Source organism: Doryrhamphus excisus, chromosome 23, assembly GCF_030265055.1.
Source record: "Doryrhamphus excisus isolate RoL2022-K1 chromosome 23, RoL_Dexc_1.0, whole genome shotgun sequence".
NCBI lineage: Eukaryota > Metazoa > Chordata > Actinopteri > Syngnathiformes > Syngnathidae > Doryrhamphus > Doryrhamphus excisus.
Genome location: NC_080488.1, coordinates 109,447 through 130,684, shown reverse-complemented (window position 1 = coordinate 130,684; position 21,238 = coordinate 109,447). Strand labels below are relative to the sequence as shown.

The window sequence follows — 21,238 nt, the reverse complement described above, 5'->3', positions numbered from 1 at the left end:
GAAATAGTGACACTACTTTGTTCCTTAAGATACTATAAGGAACGGCCGCAGTGTCGTGACACAAGACGATACAGGAGACGAGATTTGGAGATGACTTAAGAAAAGTACACCGCACTGAGACAAAGACATCGTATGACTGACAAAAAGGCACACTCCGTTCATGCCGTTGTTCCATGGAAGAAATGCAGCAATGCACAGAGTGACCCCTCCTTGGGGGCGGGTAGCAGACGAGGAAAAGAGACACACATGCATGTGACAGTAGATGATTAGCCACTTCCTTTCCATTCATTCCTCAGCGTCATGTTCTCATGTGGCCGCATCCCGATCCTAAGGAACGCTATGAACTGGATAACGACAATGAGAAGGGAAGGAAGGCTGGCTTCCATTTCTGTTGAAACGTTAGCGTGATCATCCGTCTACGGTACCGGTGGTCTCATCGACCCTGTAGTTGAAGGGCGGTGGAAAAGAGAACAAGCTAAGAAACTTCCTGTGTGGTTTTGCAATGAAACTGCGAGTCACGGCTAGAGAGGAAGAGGCGTTGCTGAGGGGGCGGGGGGGGGGGGGGGGGGGGGATGTCGAAAGGCCTCCCAAACGTCAAAGGACGGGCCGTGACAGAAGATGGAGTCTGTGAGAGTGACTACGGACCACTGCAGCCGTGTTTGCTGATCACGTCTATTGTGGCTACAATGGACCCTCGTGTCATGGAGATGATGGAGGAATTCATGGAGAGCGCGTTGGTGCAGTGGGTATGTCATTCGTCATTCATCCCTCTCGCTCATCTTTCCAACAACGGCGGAGAGAAAGTGTCTGGATGGGCCTGATACCAACCTGAATGCTTGAGAAAAGACAGCGGTTCCTACACACGTACTCGAGATGTTCCTTGTGTGCAGCAAAAACAGCCTACTTCTGCTTTTTGGAGGCTTCCTCTGCTTCTTCGTTTTTCCCCACTTCAGCCGTCACACTTCCTGTCCTTAGTGTATTTAGTTTGCCTGAAAAGCTATGGTGGATTAGGAAATACAGAAGGCTCCAGCACCCCCGTCATGAACCACTGAACGAACACAGCAGAACAAGATGGCTTCCACATGCAATCAGCCTGAAGGACGCCCCACAGCCCTTCCGCTTCAGAAGTGAATTGAGGATGCAAAGCAACTGGTCAGGTTCGCCAGAACGCCTGCAGCATCTTTAGCAGGGCACTTGGTCAGAGCGTTCTTTCTGCTCACCACCTGAACTTCATGACCCAGTCCAGCCCTGGTTTGGAACCATCACCGCCAGTCGCTTCCAGACCCCGCCACAATCAGTCCAGTTCTTCCTTGTAGGGGTTGGCTTCGTAAATATGGGATTGAACATGATGACAGTCCTGTAGACATAAAATACCTCCACTACCGTCACTTCCACACGGCTGGTCGTCTTTCTTTACTGAGCAGGCGACGGGATCACCGCAGGGAGCCTCTCCAACGGACGTGTTCTAACTTAACAAAGTGTCTCAAACACAGAAGGGAAGGAGGACAAGGAAGCCAAAAAACTACCTACCTACCTACCTGCCTGCCTGCCCGCCTGCCTGCCTACCTACCTACCTGCCCGCCTACCTGCCTGCCCACCTACCTACCTGCCTACCTACCTACCTACCTGCCCACCTACCTACCTGCCTGCCTACCTGCCGCTTGTGTAGGAGAAAGTCATACACAAAAATCTCAATCTGCGTCATACAAGACCCAATTGGGACGCGTTTAAGGACAAAGTGTCCGCAATGGCTGAAGTTGACTACTAGTCAACCATCCAGTCACCAAAGTAATTATGCTAATTAGTCACAGCAGCTCTCACAGGGCTCTAATTTCGTAGAGCAGGCAAATGGCCAAATTGGATGCGCACAGTGGTGCACTGGACCAAATTACCACTGCATGCCCCCCCCCCCCCGAAATTAGAGCCCATAATATCAATGTAATCTTCAAGACACTTTGAACGCATCATCATGAAACGTACTTCTACTTCTCCTTGGTCATCTCGTACTTGACCTGCTTTTGGTTTTTGGTCCTAGCTTTATTGTACACTAATAATGTGTTTATAGTGGCTTTTCTGAATAGTACACGCCGCTTTCATTTCTACCCACGTACCCGCTACCATACCAAGTATCTGTCTTACTTCCGGCACCAATCATTTGCTTGACCAGGTTTCTCTCCCAGGTTCAGCTCTTCGAGAAGACGGTGGAGATGGAGAATGGTGGCCTGTTCTACAGTCAATATATGGACGTGAACTCCATTTCCCACAATGCCAAGGACTGCTACCTCAAGCTGACCAATGGGATTTTCCTCAATGAGGTCATGAGAATCATGTAAGGCTCGTTTCCGGGTCTTTCCTTCTAGACAACACAGGCTTGGTCAGCAACAGTAAGACTCGTGTGGAGACTTTGGGGGCGTTGGAGTCTGGATGTGGAAACCTGGTCCCATTTGAAGGAGAGTCTGTAAAGTACAGCGCTAATATTTGGAGTATATTCTGGAAAAACATGCAAGAAAAGTAGAGCTGTCGCCATTAATGGCATCTGTCTGTAAACGCAGATTACATGACACCGTCTTATAGTCCTCAGATGTCCTGCACCACTTGAACACCACTTGAACACCACTTGAACATACTTCTGTCACTCCAGACGTCCTACAAGTACAACTACAAGTACAACTACAAGTACAACTACAAGGATTGCAAATTTCCCCACTGAGGGACGAATAAAGGCATATCTTATCTTATCTTATCTTATAATGACATCATATTTTATATGAGAGATATCAATTTGGGAACTATGGGCCATTATTTCAAACAATACAGTCAGCAAGCATATTTTTGTATGACTATTTTTCTTTATTGTTAGCATATTAGCTCTTAAACCTGCCAACAAACGTTCAGCAAATCCAAAACGCGAGAGTGAGACTTCTCTAAAACAGTAATCATAAGAATTGCAAAGTCAATGTCATGTCTCTTTTCTCTTCTCCTCCATGCTAAGTTGCTAATGCTAGCTAACGCTGGACCTCAGCACCATGTGGTTGATCAAGCTGCAGTGAATAGTCGTCCACGTCTGTGCTTGTGTGTCCAGAGACCCCAACCCAAGGGTGGAGAGGCTGTACCACGGCCACAGCGACGACGACATGCAACGGATACAGAACTTTTCCATTTTAAATCGACACCTCAGAGCCTTCTACCAGGTAGGGGAGGGCGTGGGGGGGGGGGGGGGGCGTGGTGGAGGTCAGGATGCCAGATTAGATCATCAGGAGGGAACGCAGCGGCAAGCCTGGTGTTTCTCAAACTGCCTTGCAGCCTTCAGTTTGAACTCACGTACTGACCGGATGTCAGACCACTTGTCACCTTGGGGGTGTCACCTTGGGGGTGTCACCTTGGGGGTGTCACCTTGGGGGGGTGTTTGGGCTCTTTCTGCTTCACATCTTCACGTTTCCCTCAATGGCACACAGGTCCCCACACGCACCCCCAGACCAAGAGTCTGGATGCCCCCCTGCCAACGCTGGTGGCGTGTTGAGTAAATGAACAGTATCCATCTGCCAGTCTAAGACCCCCATCACATGTTCTTGTTTGTGCAGGAGGACCTTCAGCAGTTAATACTGATGCCGCTGCCCAACGTGGCCATCCTGGGGCAGGACCCTCTCACAGGTACAAGATGATGTGATGCCAACGGAGACGATGGCCGTGCTGATGGTCCTTGTGTGTTCAGAGGCGGCCGTGGAAGAGCTGAGGCGCTTGCTGCTGCTCCTGCTAGGATGTGCGGTGCAGGTGAGACCGCCGCTATCGTGTCGTATTTGGAGGTCACGGCTGGACGAACCGGACAGACTCGAAGGCCTCGCTGGCTCACCATGGCACCGGAAATATTACAGCGTTTGCTTGAATCCACTTCCTATGTAACTCAGGTTACCGAGACTGATGTTAAACCTCAGATCATCCGTGCAGCGTCTTATTTTACTGCTGCTGGTACAACAGAGGCCCTCGTGCCACCCCTTGCAGACCATTAGCATTGACCTTTGGGAAGGAAAGGCCACAGTCATGGAAATGTACATTTCTATTCTATTTCCATTCCAATTCCCATTCCTATTTTATTCCAATTCCAATTCTATTCAGAACTAGCGGATCTTCGGGATCTTCTAAGTAGACATCCACAATGCAAGAAGAAGAAATATGCGGGTTCTACATGGACTCAGCTCAGAAGAGAAATGAGCCTTCTCCGACATGTCGCCACACAAATAGAAATCATCTCATGTCATCTCACATCTTTGGATTCGGGGGGAACCGATCCCATTGATCCTGATCTGATCCCGATCTGATCCTGTAAAGAATGGTTCTGGCCACGCCAGTCCACGCCCCTGAAGATACTGACTGGCTGCTTTGTGTGTGCAGTGCGAGCACAAGGAGACGTTCATCCAGCAGATCCAGTCCCTGGACATGGAGACCCAGGCTGCGCTGGCCAGCTGCATTCAGCAGGTGCGTTCAAGTCCACACGGAATCCTGAACTGCTTTAATACATCCCAGACGTTCTTAAAAAGGATTCCCGAGTCGGCGTGAAAAAGAGCTACTTTTCTCTCTGCCGGGAGCCTTAAAGGACCTCCGTCCCTGCAATACATCAACCCCCCCCCTCATTTCCTGTCAAACTGTCCTCTCCGATGGATGCCAAGTGCATCCTTTAAAAGATACAGCCTACGAATGATTGCCCACATTCCAGAAACGGCATGTTGCAGAGCAGCATGACGGAATTCCGGTAGCAACGTGTTGCCGAGTCCTGGTCTCATAAATCAGAGCGGTCAAGGGGTGTCTTCCCTGCACCCCCCAGACGCTCCACACCACCCCTCCTGGCTTGGAGTCAGAAGATGGATCTTACTTGGCGTCCACAGGGGAGGGATTTGCTCATGTGCCTCAGCCGCATCCATCTTCTCGCTGCAGGTGACTCAGGATCCACGCTCGGTGCTGCCCCTACGATGGGAGGAGCTTCTGGAGGTGCAGGGTGCAGACCTCCAGCTGGTTTTTGGCTCCATGGCCGAGCAGATCCACAGCATGCTGGCCCAAAGAGACGCCCACCTGGAGGTGCAACACAAACACATCAACACACGGAGCAGCCGCCCGTCAGCAATAGCACGTTAGCGGCGGTAGCTCCTCCTTTTTATTCATTATATCCTGCCAAGCCACACCCCCCTGTTATGCTGGCAGACTGCTGCCACGGCAACCGGCCTGCCGCTCACCGAGCCGAGCCCCTCTAGTCCCCTCATGTTGGGATCCACAGGCCGGATGGCCAGGCCGGCGTGGATGGGGTCCAAAGAAGAACACTTCCTGCGTGTTCTTATGTATATTCTTATGTACTATATTCTTATGTATATTCTTATGTATATTCTTATGGCTCATTCCACCTTCAACGCTAAATTCCCTTTTCATCGGCCGATTGTGTGATTGCGTTAACGCGGACCCTAGATCAGGTCCATGACTAGAGGACGGGGAACCTCAAAGAGCGAAGGGGAGACAAGCCAGGGAGATGCTAGCTATCATCAGGCTGGAGGGACATCCCAGTCAGAAGGAAGGAAGTACTTTGTACTGTATGTACTGCAAAGTACGGCTACAGTATTACACAACTTCGTTTCTACTTTGTATTGCTATAAAAAAAAATCACAGATGCCAGTTTCTCATCACTTCTCCCCCCCCCCCCCACCCCCCGACCAGCGCATTGCAGAGCTTTGTCGGGAGCGAGAGACCCCTGCTGACACCCCATTGGGTGCCCCCAATGACCAGCCCCCCCAGGGTCTGCTGCTGCAGCTGGCAGACAGCAAGGCCAAAGCCCGCCGCCTCAAACAGCAACTGTGAGTGTGTGTGTGTGTGTGTGTGTGTGTGTGTGTGTAGGCTGGGCCTTGTGTGTGTGTGTGTGTGTGTGTGTGCAGAGTGGATTTCCCACACAAACATAACCCTAATTAGTTCAGTTATCTTATCTTATCTTATCTTATCTTCCTGCCATATCCTGTCAGGTGAGCCAAGGTGTGGATTCTGTTGTCTTGTAGGGACGACCGAGGTGATCAGTTGTTGGACTACAAGCAAGAGATTGAGATGCTGGAGGAGGAGGTGACAAAGCTTCACAAGAAGGTATGCTAGCTAAACCATCCAGCTAGCAGCCAGCATGTTTACACTCAATTGAAGTCAAGTAGAATGTTTGAATGCTAAAAGAGCTCCATCAAGCTGACAACAATAAAGATAAAGAGATACAGTTAGAGATAAAGATAAAGAGATACAGTTAGAGATAAAGATAAAGAGATACAGTTAGAGATAAAGATAAAGAGATACAGTTAGAGATAAAGATAAAGAGATACAGTTAGAGATAAAGATAAAGAGATACAGTTAGAGATAAAGATAAAGAGATTAAGTTAGAGATAAAGATAAAGAGATACAGTTAGAGATAAAGAGATAAAAGATAAATAGATAAAAGATAAAGAGATAAAGACAAAGATGCACTTACCAAAAAGGCCTTTGTGTAGGTAGGAGGCATCTAGAAAGAATTCCATGTCCAGATGTACGGAGGTCTGCATGCTGCTGAATGAGACGTCAAAGTAAGCATGGCCTCTCCTCTGTAGGCTGTAAATAGGAGTACAGTACAGTGCATGGTTAGCCTCATTCATACTTGCCATAAGAAGTTGTAACCAAGAAAATCCAAAATGTTCCCAATCCCAACCGCTTGGATAATGATAAAGGTTACTCATCCTGGAAGGAAAGAGGCATGCCCAGGGCATGTCTTCCATGAAGGGAAATATGACCTTGAACTTAACCCTTTCATTAAGGGAAGTAGGGAAGTATGTATATTGGACGCTCGCTGAAGAATGCACGGCAAAGAAAAGCATGCTAACCTGGGCGGATGCTAACTGAGGATCCACGGACAACAGAGTTTGGATTTTCAAGATAACGGAGCAGATCATCAACAACCTTCTGAGAAATAGGACTTGGCCATGTGACTGAAACGGGAAAGATCATTTTGTCTTCCAGGCGGTCCTTGGGGCACGCCCGTCTGTTCCTTTGCCCGTTTGCTGTGTGAATCCTATTTCTGCAGAATGGCGCCCTGCAAAATGAGGCGAGGGGCGTGGCCGCTCTGCGGGACGAGCTGGACTGCGCTCGTGAAAAGGCTGCACGGGCTGAGCATCTTCAGAACCAACTCCAGAGATGCCAAGACAGACTGCGCAGCCTGGAGCTGACCCGCACTCGGCTCAAGGTAAGCCCGCAGGCATCAAGCCTGCACACGACACCTCTTCACCTGTCTGTAGAAGACCAGGCCAGACCTCGTCAGGTGTCCGCTACGATGCTAATGCTAACAGACATGAAGTGAAAAAGCACTCCACCATTTTGGCACTGGTGAGACCAAATGCATGGAATGCTCTAACGTGGTCCAACGCATGCAGGAGCAGCAGCAGCTGTGTGCGGCGTTGCAGGAGACCAAAGGTCTTCTGGAAGGACAGCTGGCCTCCGCCAGGGCCCGATGCTCCTCACTGAGGGAGCTGGAGAGGGACAATCTTCTGCTGCGCCAGCGGGTGATGGCCATAGAAGCGGTGGGTGGGCTAACGAACAGCGCTCTGCCACGCCACGACCTTCTCACTTTGACTGCATGCCACTCCCCAATATACAACCTTACCACAACCCACAGCCTGGGTGCCAAGTGTTGCCCGTGGCAGGAGTCGTTTTACCCAAATGGTGTGTGCGTGTGCACGTGCAGGAGCGTGACACGGAGCGGCAGCGTGTCGATGAGCTGCTGGAGATGAACATGGGCCTGGAGGCGGGCCTGGAGGCGGGCCTGGAGGCGGACCTGCAGCGGTGCGGTGGCGGCAGCTTCCCTCCTCAGCGCCATTTCCTCCAATCAGAGGAGGACTCTGACGAGGAGCTGATTGGTCAGCGCTCCCCATTGTCTGCGCCTCGTCATTGAAGACATTTTCATTAACTGATAAGAGAAAATATGTTGGGGGGGGGGGGGGGGGGACTGGCCACGGGTTATCAATCATAAAGAAATAACATGATATCAAATATTCATTTCCCCACTTCCCATATCAGCTCTTTTTATAGTCTTCTATGTTCTTCATGCATCCAGACCAGAAGCCTCTGAGCGTGGAGGTGGACCAGGCGTCGGCACTGAGGCTGCTGGGGGCTGAGCAGGAGAACCAGCAGCTGAGGAAACGTTTGGAGGAGCTGCAGGCCCAGCGGGAGGTCAGGGGTCAAGAGGATTTTGATGCAAGTAGAAATGATCCTTACTCACGCAAACTGGGCCTTCTGACATAAAGAGATGTGGGATGGCGGCCCCCCTGGTTAAGTGCTGAGGGGTCTCAACTGCTCTCGTCCTGGAACCCCCAGTTTCCCAAGGCCACTAAGTCACATTTTAAGCTAAAAGTAGCTTAAAGTGAGCCGCCTTTACCGAGCTAAACGTAGCTTAAAATGGCCGCCTTTACCGAGCTAAACGTAGCTTAAAATGGCCGCCTTTACTGAGCTAAACGTAGCTTAAAATGGCCGCTTTTACTGAGCTAAACGTAGCTTAAAATGGCCGCTTTTACTGAGCTAAACGTAGCTTAAAATGGCCGCCTTTACTGAGCTAAACGTAGCTTAAAATGGCCGCCTTTAGCTGCTATGTAAGGACCTGCCTGATTGATGACGTTTTGTGATGCCAATCCGTGTTCCTGTCTTGTATTCAACTACTTGACGTGAGAGAAGAGGAAAGCATTAGAGTTCCACGCCGAGTGTGCAGGAGAGGCAGAAATGCAGAATGAGAAGGTCTGACGTTTGACTCCCACCCGACCTTACAGTTCCACAACTTCAGGAATGAAAATGCCGCCTTGAAGCGACAGCTGGAGGAGCTCATGGCCAAGCTGCAGCAGGTGGAAGACGAGAGGCGAGACGCCAGAGTGAAGACGTCCAAGCAAGACGAGAACAGCGACAGGGGGGTCCAGGGATCTGAATCCCGCAGGGGGGAAACAGCAGGAATGGTGAGGCCGATGGAGGAGAGGGAGCAAAGACGAGGAATCATTGAGACTCCAAGGGAAGCAGGGGTCGGGGAAGAGGTTCTCCATGTTGGAGGGAAAGCAGACGAGGAGCCCCAAGGGAGAGGAGACGCTGAGGGGGACCAGAGAGACATGCAAAAGGAAGAACCACCGTTAGACATCCAAAATCGAGCAGCCCAAGAAGACCCTACGGCTGTAGACCAGGCTGGGTGCAATCTCCACCAGACCCAGAAGGAGGCCGATAGGCCGGCGCCGGCGGCCCACGACCTGCGCTCCAAGCTGGAGGAACAGAGCAGGAAGACGTGGGAGGCCGAGCAGAGGCTGCTGCTCCTGGAGGCCGAGCTGCAGCACCTGAGGAGCGCTGCAGAGGACCTGGGGGAGGCCCGCAGGCAGATGGAGGTACGGACCAGGGAACGGATGACTGGTTGGATGTGTGCTTGATAGATCCAGAAGAATCAAACACCTCGGGGATGCGACACGTTACTCTCACATAGAGAAGAATGTCAGTCACCTTCTCTCCCTCGGGGTCAGGATCTGCAGTCAGAGGCTCGGGCCACGGAGGAGGAGCTGTGTCGTCTGCGGAGCCAAGCTGAGCTTCACAGCATGCAGACCACGGTCATTGCCGGCCTGGAGGCCGAGCGGGCCGCGCTGGAGAGAGACAGGGACGCGCTACGCGGCACCGTGGATGCCCTGCGAGCCGCCCAGCGCCAGGTGGGCGTACACGCACAATACACGTTATTACATCACATGCTTCCGTGAGATGTCTTGTCCTGCGGGGATGAAGACGGAAAAGAACATCAAGACGACGAGAAGTAAATGTTTCATGTCTGGTGGCTCCATCTCCACATTTCACCGCTCTTTGACCTCCGAGGCGCTTGAAGCGCTGTGACACTCTTAGCACCTTCACCCACTGATGAAGCAGCCTCAGGAGCACCATCTGGGCTGAGGAGCACCATCTGGCCTGAGGGTACCTCCACAGCATCAGGGGAGGGTGGCAGATGGAGTGATATTGCAAGGGATGAGTGTCTGCATGACCTGCTGCTGCTTGAAGGCTGCTGATGATGATGATGATGATGATGGGATGTGGATAGTGGCGTGAAGGTGATGTGTCGGATGAGAGCGGTGTGGGCTTTTCTGAAGATGGAGGTGCACAGGTGAGTCCTGGATGCTCCACACGTTTCACCTTGGATGGGAAAGGTGGAGAACATCATTTATCATTTCCTTCACTGGATAACGTCTTCATGCATGAAATGTCTTCGTGTATTCTCCAGGATATGATATGAAACACGCTTTCTGATGATGTATGGGATGGATACGGCTGACAGCAGCCAGAAGGTAGCTCAGCGGTATGGCACATGGCCAGCAGAGGGAGCCATGCTGTAGTTGTTGTTACTCCTGTATGGAGGTGAAGGACTGGTGGCGTGTTCTCCTTGGGATTGCTTTCCATCTTTTGGGATGTTGTTGCTTTCTGTCCTTTGTTAATTAAATCGATGAAAAACCTTCCAAGCTAAGACAAAGTGGAAGCGTCACCAGCCTGACTAGGCAGAGAACGGGGGTAGGCTCCAGCATACCGCCACCCCAGTGAGGAATGCGACCTGCTAGGTCTAGGAGACGTGTGAAGTTCGGAAGCAATTGTAAATCTAACAATCATCACCTTGTCCTCCTTCACCAGAGCGACCAGTTAGCGTTGACCGCTGAGACGCTCAAGACCGAGCTGGATCGACAGACTCGCACCTTGGACGCGTCTCGCCGTCGGGAGGAGGAGCTGGAGGCGGAGCTGCGTGACGCCGCCCTGGAGGCTCAATCCGCCGCCCGAGTGCGGGACCAGGCGCTGCTGGATGTCTCGCGCCTGGAGCAGGATAAGGAGACGTGGCAGGCAGAGCTGGACGGCCTCCGGAAGGAAGCCAGGCAGCGGGACAGGGAGTCGGCCAGACTGAGGCAGCAGCTGGAGACCACCAACGCGGCTCTGGACCACAGCAACCAGAGGGTCCGGGCCTTGGATGCTGATCACAGGTGAACCACACTCCTGACCACGGGCAGGTATTTCTTCAATCAGTGGCGTAGCGATGGCCATCTTGCTGCTCATCCCCACCGACTTGCCAAATAGCGACTGAGTGGGTATGAATGGTGGCCAATATTACCCAATCCCCATGTCGGTGATGGCGGCTCCCTCTTCTTTCAACAAGCTATTTTCCCAGGAGAGCTTGATTGCCAACCCATCTGAGGTGTGTGTGTGCGTAGGTGTGTTTGTCAGCAGCTGTCCGAGTCCAAGGAGCTCTGTGCTCGGCTAAGAGACCTGGAGACTGATCTGGGCGCTCGACTGGGCAGCCTGGACGAGCGTCACCGGCAGCTGCAGGAGCAAAATACACAAACACGAGCCAAGATGAGCTCACTGATGCAGGTGACAAAAGGTTGTGTAGCTGTGGAGTAGTACACATAGGAGTACACGCTGCACACAGCAGTACACATAGGAGTACACGCTGCACACAGCAGTACACATAGGAGTACACGGTGCACACAGCAGTACACATAGGAGTACACGGTGCACACAGCAGTACACATAGGAGTACACGGTGCACACAGCAGTACACATAATAGCACATAGTAGTGCACACAATGGTACATAGTGTACATAGTAGTACACACAGTAGTACATACTGTACGTAACAGTACACCTGACATAGTAGTAGTACACAGTGTAGAGCCACTGATGATGACATAGTCATAGTAGTAGTACACGGTGTAGAGCCACTGATGACGACATAGTAGTAGTACACGGTGTAGAGCCACTGATGACGACATAGTAGTAGTACACGGTGTAGAGCCACTGATGACGACATAGTAGTAGTACACGGTGTAGAGGCACTAATGATGACATAGTAGTAGTACACGGAGTAGAGGCACTGATGACGACATAGTAGTAGTACACGGTGTAGAGCCACTGATGACGACAGTAGTAGTACACGGTGTAGAGGCACTAATGATGACATAGTAGTAGTACACGGTGTAGAGCCACTGATGACGACATAGTCATAGTAGTAGTACACGGTGTAGAGCCACTGATGACGACATAGTAGTAGTACACGGTGTAGAGGCACTGATGACGACATAGTAGTAGTACACGGTGTAGAGGCACTAATGATGACATAGTAGTAGTACACGGTGTAGAGCCACTGATGACGACATAGTCATAGTAGTAGTACACGGTGTAGAGCCACTGATGACGACAGTAGTAGTACACGGAGTAGAGGCACTAATGATGACATAGTAGTAGTACACGGTGTAGAGCCACTGATGACGACATAGTAGTAGTACACGGTGTAGAGCCACTGATGACGACATAGTAGTACACGGAGTAGAGGCACTAATGATGACATAGTAGTAGTACACGGTGTAGAGCCACTGATGACGACATAGTAGTAGTACACGGTGTAGAGCCACTGATGACGACAGTAGTAGTACACGGTGTAGAGCCAGTAATGACGACATAGTAGTAGTACACGGTGTAGAGGCACTGATGATGACATAGTAGTAGTACACGGTGTAGAGCCACTGATGATGACATAGACATAGTAGTAGTACACGGTGTAGAGCCACTAATGATGACATAGTAGTAGTACACGGTGTAGAGCCACTGATGACGACAGTAGTAGTACACGGAGTAGAGGCACTAATGATGACATAGTAGTAGCACACGGAGTAGAGCCACTGATGATGACATAGACATAGTAGTAGTACACGGTGTAGAGCCACTGATGATGACATAGACATAGTAGTAGTACACGGTGTAGAGCCACTGATGACGACAGTAGTAGTACACGGTGTAGAGCCACTGATGACGACATAGTAGTAGTACACAGTGTAGAGCCACTGATGACGACAGTAGTAGTACACGGAGTAGAGGCACTTATGATGACATAGTAGTAGCACACGGAGTAGAGCCCCTGATGAGATGATGACATAGTGTCTTCTCCAACCAGGATCTGTCCAGCGAGCAGGAGCACCGTCAGCATCTGACCTCTGAAGTGGGACGTCTCAACCAGGAGCTCCAAGAAGCTCAGAGGGAAGCTAAGGGCGCCACAGAGCGTCTCAACCAATCACGGGACAGAAGTGAGGAGACAAGTGGAGCCCGTCCTCAGTTAGCCATCAACAGCGGTTCAGAGCAAACACACCTTTGTCGGACGGGCCCCCCCGAACCCCCTGAGGATGACAAAGGTCACGACCTCGCTGCGCCGCCCCGTGATGCCACGACGGAGACAGAGGGGCGGCTCAGCAAGAGGCTGCTGGAGCTGGAAAAAGAGGTGCGGGCGTCTTAGCGTTGTGGCTCCTATCTGAAGGTCGTCTGCGTTGCGATCTGGCATGCTTCCAGCACGACCGCACAGATGAGCATGAGTGGAGCCATCTTGGGTGAACGTGTTCCCAAACACGCACCCCTACCGTGTGGCGCGTGCCGTTATGTTTAAGACAACATGAAGGGTTTACCTTTGCTGATTTCTTCTCTTCCCCGCTCTGATCACATGTTCCTCAGAGAGCCGTGGCGCCGTCAGGCCAGGAGGCGTTGCTGTCTCGTCTGTCCCGGTCCCAGGAGGCGTGTGAGCACCTGAGGGAGCAGCTGGAGGCTCTGCGCCGACACTCGCTCGGCTTGCAGGACTCGTGCACTCGACTGCAGACGCTCAACACTCAGCTCCAGGTGATGCTCGCGTGCGGGCCTTGAATCACGCACACACGCGATGAGTAACGTGACGCAGCCCTGAGTTCATTGAGAGTTGACCAAAAGTCATCTACAGTCATTTTAAATCATAGCCCCCCCCCAAACAGTTCATGTCAAACGGGACCATCTGAAGTGGTCCCGTTTTCCAGGATTGGACTTGAATCAGTCTCAGGTTGGGATTCCTCGTCTTCATGACTAGCTCCACTTGAAAAGTAGCCGAGTACGAGCGCTGGGTCGTCTGGGGGCGGCCCCCACCGCATTGACGCTGGTCCAATTCCCAGCCACTTCACTACTCCTCATGACATGCCGCTCTGCTCAGGTGGAACAAGCCGCCTCCAACTCCCAGCATGCCGAGGTGCTGGCGCGCTGCAGCGACAGCGAGGCCAGGTGTGCAGCGCTGCGGGCGGAGTCGGAGGTGTGGTCACGGGAGCGGGAGGAGTCGCTGGCCCGGATGGAGGCGCTGAGGAGGGACCACCAGAGAATGACTACGCTGCAGCAGCGGCAGGAGGCGGAGCTCGAAGAACTTCTGGACAAACACTCTCGCCTGCGTGCCGGCAACCGCGGTCTGGAGGCGCAACACAGAGAGCTGGAGGCCAGGTACACGCTAACGCCGGCTGCGTCGTCCAATCAGATGGCTGCCATCCTCCCATTGCTATGATATGTTGTGATGAGCGGCGCTTACACAGCACATTGTCCCTGCCAGACGCCTGATGTGTTGTCTCATGTGTAGCTACAAGGAGCTGCTGGATGCTAAGAGCCAGCTGGAGGAGAGAGAGCGAGAGGTGAAACTGGAGCGAGAAGAGATGGAAGCTGAAGCCCATCGCAGGTCGGAAAGAGAAGGAGAGCTGGAGAGGCTGAAGGAGGACAGCGAGAGGTGACCAACGCTCAGCTTTGACGTAGAGAATAACGCATGGTCATGGTCGGGCGATGGTCGGGCGATGGTCGGGCGACGCTCCCGTCTCCGTCACACGCTCCTCACTATCATGTTCCCGCTTCATTGACTTTATCCAGCCAATCCCAGGCCTTGACTTTGGGATGCTTGGAGGATTTTGGTGGCTTTTGGCTAGCTCGGCCAAAAGGGCTTCTATTCCCGGGAATAATAAGAACAACAGCTAGACTCTATTGGGCGTCGGTGCATGATATCCACCCACCCACCCACCTCAATTTATTCCCAATTATTATTGTAATTAGCATTCTTTTTATTTTTTTTTTCCTGGGGGGAATTTTGAATTTTACTCCAATACAAATACAAATACTTTTCTGCCCTCTACAAATACTTCTAGAGGTAACGAAGCCGCAAGGCAAACAAGAAGGTGAGGGGGTGGGGGGTGGGGGGGGGGTGGATATGAGCTGGAAGAAACACAAACAAGGAGGAAAATGCTGGTTTGCCTCCACAACAAACCAAAGCCACCGTCGGCCCCTCCCAGCCCAACTAACTCAACTTCCCGCCCGCCAATCCCGAAGGTTTACCAGCCCAAAAGCGTCCCCAAAGTTATTGTTCAAGCCTGAGATGAAAGCCGCAGTTCCCCTCACCTGTCAGTCCACCTGGCGAAGATCCGGGTCCGGTACCTCACAGCAAAGTCCAATCCACTCAATTCCACCAGCTGGTTGCTCGACAGGTTGGGCCTCGTGGCTCCAACGCCGGCTCTCGGGATCGCAGGTCGGCCTGTGACGTCACTACCTATTCCCCACCCCTGGCGCTCCGGACCGGTCTTGTTAAATACACGCCTGGAGAGGGCGTGCCTTCTCCCCCCACCATAGCCCCTTCCTGATGGGGATAGTAATGATGGTGATAGTAATGATATGTATACCGTATGTAGGTATATAAGGTATATATGTATGTAGGTGTATGTATATAGGTAAATGTTCCCGTACCCATAGGTCATGCCAGTAGTTTTCTTCCAGCTGAGCCTTGAAGATAGCGACACGCCCTCTAAGCACACCTTGCAGTGCAACCTACCTTGGTGTCCACAGCTTCGCTGACTGACGTGTGGAGTCCTAATATCATTAATATGATAGTTAATAACATATCATATCATGCGCCCTTCCCTCGCTGACACAGCCCCCCCCCCCCCCCCCCCCCACCGGACTTTTTGTATGTGAAAATACATACAGAATGTGCTCTCTACAAACACAGCATGCTAACATGCTTATTATCTGTACCCCCCCCCCCCCCCCCCCCCAGGTGTAATGATAGCGTATGGGTTCCATTTGGTGCTTTGCTCGAGGGTCTGTGGTCTGCTGTGGGACTCAGACATCCTGTCTGAAATCATACTACGTGAAGAAAAACGTAGCTGCTTAGTATTTCATCCTCTGGAAGACACGAGGAAGATGGAAGCCTGTGTTTACTACGGAGTGGACCCCCCCACTGTGAACATTACATCTGCTTCAAGTGTTGATGGGAGAGCCAAGCGCAGATGATTGCTTACCTCAATAAAGTTTTGCAGCCACTTCCATCATTTTTAGCTCCTCTCATGTCGCCGTGTGACTCGTTATGTTGTGTAATCACAGAATAATGGATTTCATTTAGCAAGCACTGATCCAAAGCCGTCTGTGGGCCATGACAGATGTGTGTGTGTGTGTGTGTTTAGGCTCCAGGCCCAACAGAAGGATCTGGTGGCGTCCCAGGCCGAGCTGCTGGCCCAGGGCTCCATGCTGAGAGGAGAGCTGAGCGCCTCTCATCTGGAGAGAACACGCCTGGATGGGGAGCTCAGCGCCCTGAGGGAAGCCAACCAAAGTCTAGACCTCAGCAACGCCCGCCTCACCAGCCAGTACCAGGTACCGACAGTCCGCTGTTCCGCTCCAGTCCCGTGGGTGGCAGTAATGCACGTTTTAACGTGGTGTCTCTGATGCAAGTGGACTGTGACAGCCATCCATCCATTGGTTTCTATGCCTTCAATGAAGGCTGGTTGCCATTGACAACGGCAGGGAGGCAGCTACAGCTTGTGAAGCTCTAGTCACCCAGCGTCAGTGAAGAACCAAATAGCCATTTCCATCCTTCCATTGGACATCAGACATCAGACAGATGGTTGACTTAGCCTTCAGCCGGCGTTCCTGTCATGGACCAAAGGCTGCAGTCACCTTCGTCCTGCAATGGGGAAGGGCGCGTATTGGAGTGGAGGCGTCCATTGACTGTCTTCTGCATGTGTTTCCTTCCAGCTGCTGAGCCAGCTGAAGGGCAACATGGAGGAGGAGAACCGGCATTTGGTCCAACAGAACCAGAGCCTGTTGGCGGAGAACCGGGCCTTACTGGAGCAGAGCCTGGAGCGCCGGGACCAGCACTATACGCAGCAAAAAGAATATCAGTTAGTGTACACGTACACGTACACGCACACGTACACGCACACGCACGGAAGAGATGAGCGAGGATGAGGTGGATTGAAGAGTAAAAGTTACTCACCGCAGGTCTTCTTACAGGTCTTCTTACAGGTCTTCTTACAGGTCTTCATACAGGTCTTCTTACAGGTCTTCTTACAGGTCTTCTTACAGGTCTTCTTAGGAACAGGACTGATAGAGTTGGAGCTCCTAGCAGGAGCCCACCGTACACCCTGCTGGCAGATTATCCACAGCTAATAGTCATTCAGGCAGAGACCCTTCTAGTCCAGTAGGTCACATTGCCCCCAAACATGGTCAGTTAGCCCCCCCCCCCGTTTGCCATCTTACTTACTTGCTATTTCCTGCATTTCCTGTGTTGATGGTAGCCAGCGGCTGTGAGGAGAGCAGCTGTCATTCTTTCATTCAAGGGTAGAAACATGCGCTTCATGCTAAGGGCCAGCAGAGGGCCCCCTTTACATTAAGCATCCGTACACAGGATACTTCCCATGCAGTACTACTACTTGGATTATGGAAGGTATTTATTTGAAAAGTATCTTGATGTGATTGACTACCAACATTCAACCATGAAGACCACGACTGATTCTTCAGATGTTGGCAAAGCGAGTGTCAGTTGAAAGGGTGAATGGTGAGGATTGTACTTGTACTTGTACTTGTACACGTACTTGTACTTGTACACATTTCCAGTAGTCTACTGCCAGCAAAAGTATAAAACACCCGCGGCACTCTGGAGCCTTTTTTTCTGGACTCGGTCGGCATCCACGTGTCCACCTCCGTGTCAGTCTGAGCAGGACCTTCTGGAAGGAATGAATGATGCTAAGCAAGCTTCACCACAGAGACAGTAGACCTTCATGTCTTCTCCTGCTGGCCTGAGAGCAGCTGGACATCCGTTGCCGATAGGACGCCTCCGTCCGCTCACAGCAAGTGTTTGTCTTCTCCTCCAGGGAGAAGCTGAGCGAGCTCCGTCGGGAGAAGCAGAAGCTGGTAGAGAAGATTATGGACCAGTACCGAGTTCTGGAGCCGAATGTGCCACCTTCACCTTGGAAGGCCAAGTACTTGACACTATACACTATGCAGTATATGCAGTACATGCAGTACATGCAGTATCACGGGGTCCCCAACCTTTTTTTCACGTACCGGCAATGTGTGGCAGGAAAATACAGCAAATATAAAACAACGACGGGGCTAAATAAAAATAGACTCGGGGGGAGGCCCGAGCTTGGTTGAGACCAGATGGTCCATGGAGGTGGGATGGAGGTGGGATGGAGACGGTGAGTCCCGAAGAAATTATTATTTCTGTGCGGCCCGGGAGCAAATGTACCACGGACCGGTACCGGTACCCGGCCTGGCGGTTGGGGACCCCTGCAGTATCACACTCAAACACAGTCACAGATGAGACAATTGTTCTAAGTCCATAACATGGGGGTGGGCGAGCGGCCATTTTGTTTGCTGAAAGCGCTGCACGTGGAGCGGAGCCTACCACACCTCGACACGCCAAAGACCATTGGTCCTTCCCGGCGCACTCGGTCACAGGATTCAACTCCTGTGTGAGTATAGTCTGCCCCCCCCGGACAGTTTTGGGAAATCAATGTGAAAAAGTTTGCCCCCCCCCAGAGGTAGACTCCTGATCCAACTGTTAAGAGGCTATGGTTCGTTTACGCTCAAGTCAGCCTGTTTCACAGCGTGTTGCCATGACAACCAGGGTACGGCTGTTTAGAAGGAAGCCTTTCCTGTTGGCCTGTTGGCCCCGGCTGCGTGCTGCCTTCGCTAACTCTTGGCTCCACGGTGGCCTTGCAGGAAATCCAACTGGATTGCCGACCGCATGAAGAAGCTCATCAAACCTCGGGGGGGAGCGCGAGATGGACGCGGCCTCGTCACGGCCGCCGGAAGCGTGGAGAACCTGGCCGACGGCGGCCAATCCCCGTCGGACACGCCTGAGCGCGGTGAGGGACGCACGCTGACGTCTGCTTTTCACATGGCTAGCCACACTGGCTCGCCGCCGTCACCATGTTTGGGCTGCTCGCCTAAAGTAAATGAAAGAAGTCAAATGATCAAATGGTGACCTTGCAGATCCTTGCAGCGCTCCAGGTTCTCCACGCCCTCTGAGAAGACCTCCGGTCCATTCCCTTGCAGACATATCTCTTCCCGGCGACCCCGTCCCACACTCTGGCTCCAGGGGGCGGCGGAAGTTGGGCTCCCGTCACGGTTGGGGTCTGACCAGAGGCGGCGCCGCAATCTCTCAGTCCTTCAGTCCAGGCGACCAAAAGAACCCCCCTCGCTGCCGTCTGCCGTCCAAACAGAACGCCGCCGCCTCCTCCACCGTCGTCTGGGAGAGGGAAGGAGGTGAAACGAGCGCCCCCTGCCCGGCAGAGGTCACAGGGGCCGGCCGGGAGAGCCCTGAAGAGGAGGAGGAGGAGGAGGAAGAGGAAACGAGATGAGTGCTCGTGGTTGCTGCCGCTCCTTCGGGCAAAATGGAAAACTACTGGGAATAATACAGCGACTACCTTGGAATGATTTTTGATGATTGATGCACATCATGAAGTCATGACAATCTTGACATAAATCATCAGATGGATTTCTGAAATAATACACGCTTTGTAAATCCTGACATTATGATGGAGGCCTGCAGATCAGTAGGATGGAGGCCTGCAGATCAGTAGGATGGAGGCCTGCAGATCAGTAGGATGGAGGCCTGCAGATCAGTAGGATGGAGGCCTGCAGATCAGTAGGATGGAGGCCTGCAGATCAGTAGGATGGAGGCCTCACACCCAAAAGGCAAGCAACACAAATAGTAAAAGTACCTTTATTATATATATATACATACATACATACACCATGGAATTGGAGTATGTTTTTAATGACCTATATATTATATATATATATATATATATATATATATATATATGTGTGTGTGTGTGTATACCATGGAATTCCACATGAAGGGTATTTATACAGTATGTTTTTAATGAGTCATATATGATAGATACATACGTACCATAAATGATTATACAGTATGTTTTTAATGAGCGATATATGATGGAGACGTACCATGCAATTCCACATAGAGGGTATTGGTCCAGGACCCTGAAGTGGTCAACACCACAGTGGCGTCAGCAGTGACGGAGTGAAGCAGCACTTAGCGCTGCAATAAAGCTTTATGGGATTATCCCAGATGTCCCGGCGGCCCCCTGCTGATTGATCTGCTGTAAATTGGCTCCCTTCAAGGTAAAAAGGAGAGGCTGTTAGAGGCCAGTCGGACTATTAGTCAGGAATGCTCAGTAAACACAGTACATACAGTACATCACCTGATATGCAAGATGGATGTACTACTGTACTTTACTGCATAACGATACTATGGATGAGTTCTGCTTGCTAACTGCTGGGATGGGCCAGGGTGGGGTCACGGGGGTGCCGGGTGGGATGGGCCAGGGTGGGGTCACAGGGGGTGCCGGGTGGGCTGGGCCAGGCAGGGTGGTGTTGGTGGCATCTTCCCACTTGGGGGTGCCAGCTGATCAAGAGTTTTAGTGTGCGGGGGCGGGGGCAGGGTGGTTGGGGGCGAGAGAGCGCTGCGACCCTGTGACCTCTCCTCTTCACAACAGTCTAACAACCTCACGGCTTTCAGCCAGCTTTTACTGGATGAGGCGCACCCAAAGGTGAACTTCTCTCTCTCCATCCATCTCTCCCACCCCGCCCCCCCTCCCTGAGTGTATTAAGCAGCTCAGTAAAAAGCTGATTTATTCTCTCCAAGATATCGATCGCTTTTTGCATTAAAGATGATAATTCATTGCCTTGGCCCCTTTTAATACACCAAACACTCCAAATACAAACAACCCCCCCCCCCCCCCCGCCGCCCACCCCCACCCAATAACTTCTCCTGCAGAGAAAGAAAAGGACCCACCTGGCTTTCCGTCTCACCAGCAAATATAACATCATAGCAGAACTTCTACTCCTGGTCCGGGGGGGGGGGGGGGGCTGGTCCCTGGCAAAGACAAAGGCAAAAAGAAAAGGTCACAGGGGAGCTAAAAGGACAACAGGAAGGCACAAAGTGGAAAACAAGGAAAAACCAGGGAGGTCAACTACTCACACGAAAGAGAAGGCAGCAGGAAACTAGGGAAGGTACTAAGGAAAGTTAGGCGAAGGCGTCAGGAGTCCCGAGGCATGGACGACGCAGGGAAGGGAGAGGACAACCTGACAGAGTTGG

At 51.8% G+C, this 21,238-nt stretch overlaps 1 protein-coding gene and 2 long non-coding RNA genes across 7 annotated transcripts; 1 reads left to right on the top strand and 2 right to left on the bottom strand.

The window, feature by feature from the left end:
- The first annotated feature begins 594 nt into the window (after nt 1-594).
- ccdc88b (coiled-coil domain containing 88B) lies at nt 595-20,422 on the top strand. 5 transcript variants are annotated; one of them, XM_058063685.1, is made up of 26 exons: nt 595-746; nt 2,181-2,329; nt 3,083-3,191; nt 3,582-3,651; nt 3,713-3,771; nt 4,390-4,473; nt 4,930-5,070; nt 5,698-5,834; nt 6,030-6,111; nt 7,067-7,225; nt 7,413-7,559; nt 7,724-7,895; nt 8,093-8,232; nt 8,799-9,392; nt 9,525-9,704; nt 10,666-11,006; nt 11,235-11,394; nt 12,974-13,294; nt 13,522-13,683; nt 14,024-14,301; nt 14,435-14,578; nt 16,296-16,482; nt 16,864-17,009; nt 17,982-18,089; nt 18,835-18,980; nt 19,171-20,422. In XM_058063685.1, the coding sequence occupies exons 1-26, from the start codon at nt 687-689 to the stop codon at nt 19,473-19,475; spliced, it is 4,581 nt and encodes a 1,526-aa protein (XP_057919668.1). In that variant the 5' UTR covers nt 595-686; the 3' UTR covers nt 19,476-20,422. The 5 variants fall into 5 exon arrangements, with proteins under 5 accessions (XP_057919668.1, XP_057919667.1, XP_057919672.1 ...); XM_058063684.1 differs by having other exon boundaries at nt 19,108-20,422; XM_058063689.1 differs by having other exon boundaries at nt 19,118-19,292.
- On the bottom strand, nt 2,728-15,414 carry LOC131110506 (uncharacterized). Its single transcript, XR_009120901.1, has 3 exons — nt 15,238-15,414; nt 6,482-6,597; nt 2,728-5,064 (listed from the first exon to the last, which is right to left on the bottom strand). It is a non-coding gene; the product is annotated as an uncharacterized LOC131110506 (long non-coding RNA).
- LOC131110507 (uncharacterized) lies at nt 17,364-21,191 on the bottom strand. The gene is made up of 4 exons (XR_009120902.1): nt 20,936-21,191; nt 20,086-20,255; nt 19,542-19,615; nt 17,364-19,434 (listed from the first exon to the last, which is right to left on the bottom strand). It is a non-coding gene; the product is annotated as an uncharacterized LOC131110507 (long non-coding RNA).
- Nucleotides 21,192-21,238: the final 47 nt, after the last annotated feature.

Excerpts from the sequence above, each read along its gene's own strand:
- ccdc88b (XM_058063684.1), top strand. The coding sequence starts at position 687 with ATGGACCCTCGTGTCATGGAGATGATGGAGGAATTCATGGAGAGCGCG. Across the intron at positions 18,090-18,834 it reads CCTTCACCTTGGAAGGCCAA|GAAATCCAACTGGATTGCCG; the intron begins GTACTTGACACT and ends GTGGCCTTGCAG. Across the intron at positions 18,981-19,107 it reads GTCGGACACGCCTGAGCGCG|ATCCTTGCAGCGCTCCAGGT; the intron begins GTGAGGGACGCA and ends GTGACCTTGCAG.